Below are 3,971 nucleotides of genomic sequence, written 5' to 3'. Positions count from 1 at the left end.
TCCTTGTTTTTCTCTTAATTTAGGTAAGACATATTCAAAATAAGAATGTAAAGTAGAAAAATAAAAGTCTTCCTGGAAGCAGCTTGTCTTCCTTGGTTGTACTGAATTACAGTTCTCCAAGGGCTGAAACTGGATGCTGCTACGTGAAAACACCAAGTGCCTTCCGAGGAGGTTTTGTTATGTTGTTGTGAAAATCATAATATTTATTTCTAGAGCAAAAATCCCATGATTCTATTATCATCCCAGAAACTTGGAAACTTACACTTCCGTTGCTTTCTAGGAAAAGTAGTCATTGTTTTGATCTAACAGAGGAGAGATTAGAAGATGCGATAAGATTGGTTTCATTCAGAAAATGACGGAACCTTGATAGTTAATGATAGTGTTTCTTTGCAGAATGCAGTGCTCCTCATCAAATACTACCTTTGAGAAAGAGGGAAAAACTGCAATCCCTCACCTTCCTTCTGGGCTTTGTTTCTTTCCCCCATGTGTACCTCATTTTTACTGACCTATGTAAATGTGCTCCTTTCAATAGAATGTATTTCAGTTTACTGACTGTGATATGAAATGGTCAAAGTTAATGCGGGGATGAAACTTGGCAACTCTTAACCAGTTAACATCTTACGGTGCAATGATTTCACTCCTTTTCTACAGTTTCGTTGAGCATGTGATATAATTTGCTTAGGAAATAAAGAGGAAGGCATGTTTTCACTTGAGCCAGAATATTTTAGAAATAGTACCAAGTTAGGGTTGGGAATTTCCTGTCCTTTAGGGATCAGGACTGAGCAATACTTTGCTTATCCTGTAGCTACAAGGAAGAAAGCTTGAAATCAGAAATAGTTGAAATTAGAGATGCTGTCTTGGTTGGTTTTTAGTCAAGTCCAAGAAAATACCAAAACATGGAAGTTTTGAGATGCTGTTTAAAGAGACTATTTAATGTAACCCTTTATTTCTTCAAGAAGATGCAAATTCCCAAAAGAAATGAGAAAATCTAGGAAAACACAACTGTTGAATCCAAGCCCTCTGTTTAAGTGTGAGCAAGAGATAGTTTATGTGATTGTTCCCTTAAATTTCAGTTTCTTAAAATAATGGGAAAAATATTTATCCTGGAATTAGTTGAAAAATCAGATGGAAATACTTTAAAGCTTTTAACAGGATGTCTTACCCAGGCTGTTTAATAATTGGCAGGCATATCATTAGCAACATAGTACTACTGAAAACTTGTCAGAAAATTTTAAAAAACAAAAAATATGTGAAAATACAAGAGAGGTAGAGGATAAACTGATTATACGTGTATATAAAATAGATTAGGCAGGGATGTCATGAGGATTGGTGTGATAGTGACCTTGTTGCTAAGTGCAAAAGCAAAACAATGACATAGAAACAAGTGTGCCAAGTACTGAGTGGAGGAGAGGGATGGAGGCAGACGCCGCTGGAAAAAAAAAGCTGATTTAAAAGGGCTCTTTGATTCCACAGGCACAAAAATCCACAGCCAGGAATTTGCTGCCACCTCTGAGTCAGGCAGGGGGTGGGGGTGCGGGGTGCACGATCCCATTAGTAGAGAATGCCCAGTGGATTTAGTCTGTGAGAGTCACATTTCTTATCTGGACCAGTGTAGACAAGCAAAGCAGGCTCTCTTGTTTCCTGGGACGGTTGAGTTAGGAGATGGCTTTCATGGAGCATTCACCACTGATACCTCACCGCCGGGACCTCTGCAGCCGTACTATCTGGCTAGCAAGGAAGATACATTCAGACCTGACTGCTCTGATGGAATCTTATGTAAGTTGTTTATTTTGCTATTTATTTTCCCTTCACCTCTCCTGATCCAGCCTTGTATAAGACATCATGCTCCAGTAGTATAAGCCCTGTTCACTAATAGTTGTTCATATATCAAAAATGTGTCGATACTTTTTTAAAAATTTTTATTTATTATTTTTATTGGAAAGTAAGACATACAGAAAGTAAGATCTTCCGTCCATGGATTCACTCCCCAAGCGGCAACAGCCAGAGCTTCATCCAGGTCTGCCGTGTGTGCTGGGTCCCAAGGCTTTGGACCGTCCTCAACTGCTTTACCAGGTCACAAGCAGGGAGCTGGATGGGAAGTGGGGCCACCGGCTTTAGAACTGGCGCCCTTAGGAGACCCCGGCGTGTACAAGGGAAGGACTTTAACCACTAGGCCATCATGCTGGGCTCTTGACATACCCTTTCACGTCAAGAAACTCAAGCCACCTTACCTTCTCTAGAATGTATAGGACACATTCCTTGAATGAGAAAGTATGTATATGGGTTCTAGCTAAGTGCACTTCTTAAGTTGATTGCCTATATTTGGAATTCTACCAGAATAGATCTAAGTGTGGGTTATTTACATACATCAATTTGAAGTTTTGACCTATGTAAATGAGGAAGGTTTATAGGATTGAGCGGAAGAGCAATGTGAACCTGGGAGAAATTTGTAAGTCCAAATTTGGAGAGACTAATACTTCTCTTTTGAAGTATTAGGTCAGCCTACACTATGAAAGGGACTTCTCATGTACTGTTCTTCAGTAACTTGTCCAATATTTCAGGAGTTAGCCATTGAAGTTTGGGGTTTTGGTGAAGCCAATAGATCCATCAATCTCTACTAAAGATCTGTAGAAATATTCTGAATGTAGATTTCCTGAAAATGGGTTTGTTTTGCACACTCACACCAGTCAGAAATCAGTCTGAGCACCGTTTTATTTACCTATATGTATGTATCAAAGCCAATTGCTATTGCAGCTCTCCCCTGCAAGTTAGGCAATGGGAAGTGGAGGCTAGAGAAATTCTGTGATGGCTTATTTAGGACTTCTGGGTGATGAACATAGTCTTCAAGTATGTTTTCAATACTTGAGAGCAGTATGATTGGAATCCAGTTTCAGCAGACTCTGAAATGGGAAGGAAAAATTGTGTCAGCGATTTCAACTTTTAGAACTTAAAAAGCTGTCCAGTATCTCAAGGAAAATGGACAGATAATTTTACACAGTTTAAAAAATCTTACTAAAATCCAGGTAATCCCTAGTGAAGAGCCCATTCTGGACCGTTCTGTTTCCTTTACGGCCTGCATTCCGCACAAGGAAGGCTGTGTAAGATTTTATATGAGACCTGGGGATGGCTGAAGCCAGAACGGGGTGATGTACAGATGTGACTGTTTGTTTTCTGTTGCCGTGCAGGTGAAGCATCAGGGCCTGAACAAGAACATCAGCCTAGACTCTGTGGATGGTGTGCCAATGGCAAGCACTGATCAGTGGAGTGAGCTGACCGAGGCAGAGCGACTCCAAGAGAACCTCCAAGCTTATCGGACCTTCCATGTTCTGTTGGCCAGACTTTTAGAAGACCAGCAGGTGCATTTTACCCCCGATGAAGGTGACTTCCATCAAGCTATCCATACCCTTCTGCTCCAGGTTGCTGCCTTTGCTTACCAGCTAGAGGAATTAATGGCGCTGCTGGAATATAGCATCCCTCCCAAAGAGTCTGATGGGTCTCCTGTTGTGGGAGGAGGTGGGCTCTTTGAGAAAAAGCTGTGGGGCCTAAAGGTGCTGCAAGAGCTTTCACACTGGACAGTGAGATCCATTCATGACCTCCGTGTCGTTTCTCATAATCAAACTGGGATCCCAGCACGTGGGAACCATTATATTGCCAGTGACAAGAAAATGTAGCGGTTGTCCCTCTGCGTTGTTTTCATTTCTCGTAAAATGTACAAAGTTCTCTTGGGGTCTCATTTTCCCACCTTAAGTTTATTGAAAGCATTAAAACTGTAGTAAATCTTATCAAGTAGAATTAAAGACAAATGGACAGAGAAGTCAGGTTAGCACATGTGGGAGTAGGGATGAGAGAATGGTTATTGGGTACACCGTCCTGCTTTAGGGCTCTAGCTTTTCCACCCACTACTTAAAGGGTCTAAACAGCCTTAGCAGCAGAAGAAAAAAAGTTTAATTCTGAGTTTGGGTGAATCTTCT

The 3,971-nt window shown here is 40.9% G+C and overlaps 1 protein-coding gene across 1 annotated transcript; it reads left to right on the top strand.

Annotated features, from left to right (window-relative positions):
• Nucleotides 1-1,031: 1,031 nt before the first annotated feature.
• CNTF (ciliary neurotrophic factor) lies at nucleotides 1,032-3,780 on the top strand. The gene is made up of 2 exons (XM_004585282.3): nucleotides 1,032-1,776; nucleotides 3,186-3,780. The coding sequence occupies exons 1-2, from the start codon at nucleotides 1,663-1,665 to the stop codon at nucleotides 3,669-3,671; spliced, it is 600 nt and encodes a 199-aa protein (XP_004585339.1). The 5' UTR covers nucleotides 1,032-1,662; the 3' UTR covers nucleotides 3,672-3,780.
• The last annotated feature ends 191 nt before the right edge of the window (nucleotides 3,781-3,971 follow it).

The sequence above is a fragment of the Ochotona princeps genome, chromosome 4 (assembly GCF_030435755.1).
Source record: "Ochotona princeps isolate mOchPri1 chromosome 4, mOchPri1.hap1, whole genome shotgun sequence".
NCBI lineage: Eukaryota > Metazoa > Chordata > Mammalia > Lagomorpha > Ochotonidae > Ochotona > Ochotona princeps.
Note: the sequence above shows the minus strand (reverse complement) of the source record. Positions and strands in the feature narration are given on the sequence as shown.

Excerpts from the sequence above, each read along its gene's own strand:
- CNTF (XM_004585282.3), top strand. The coding sequence starts at position 1,663 with ATGGCTTTCATGGAGCATTCACCACTGATACCTCACCGCCGGGACCTC. Across the intron at positions 1,777-3,185 it reads CTGCTCTGATGGAATCTTAT|GTGAAGCATCAGGGCCTGAA; the intron begins GTAAGTTGTTTA and ends GTTGCCGTGCAG.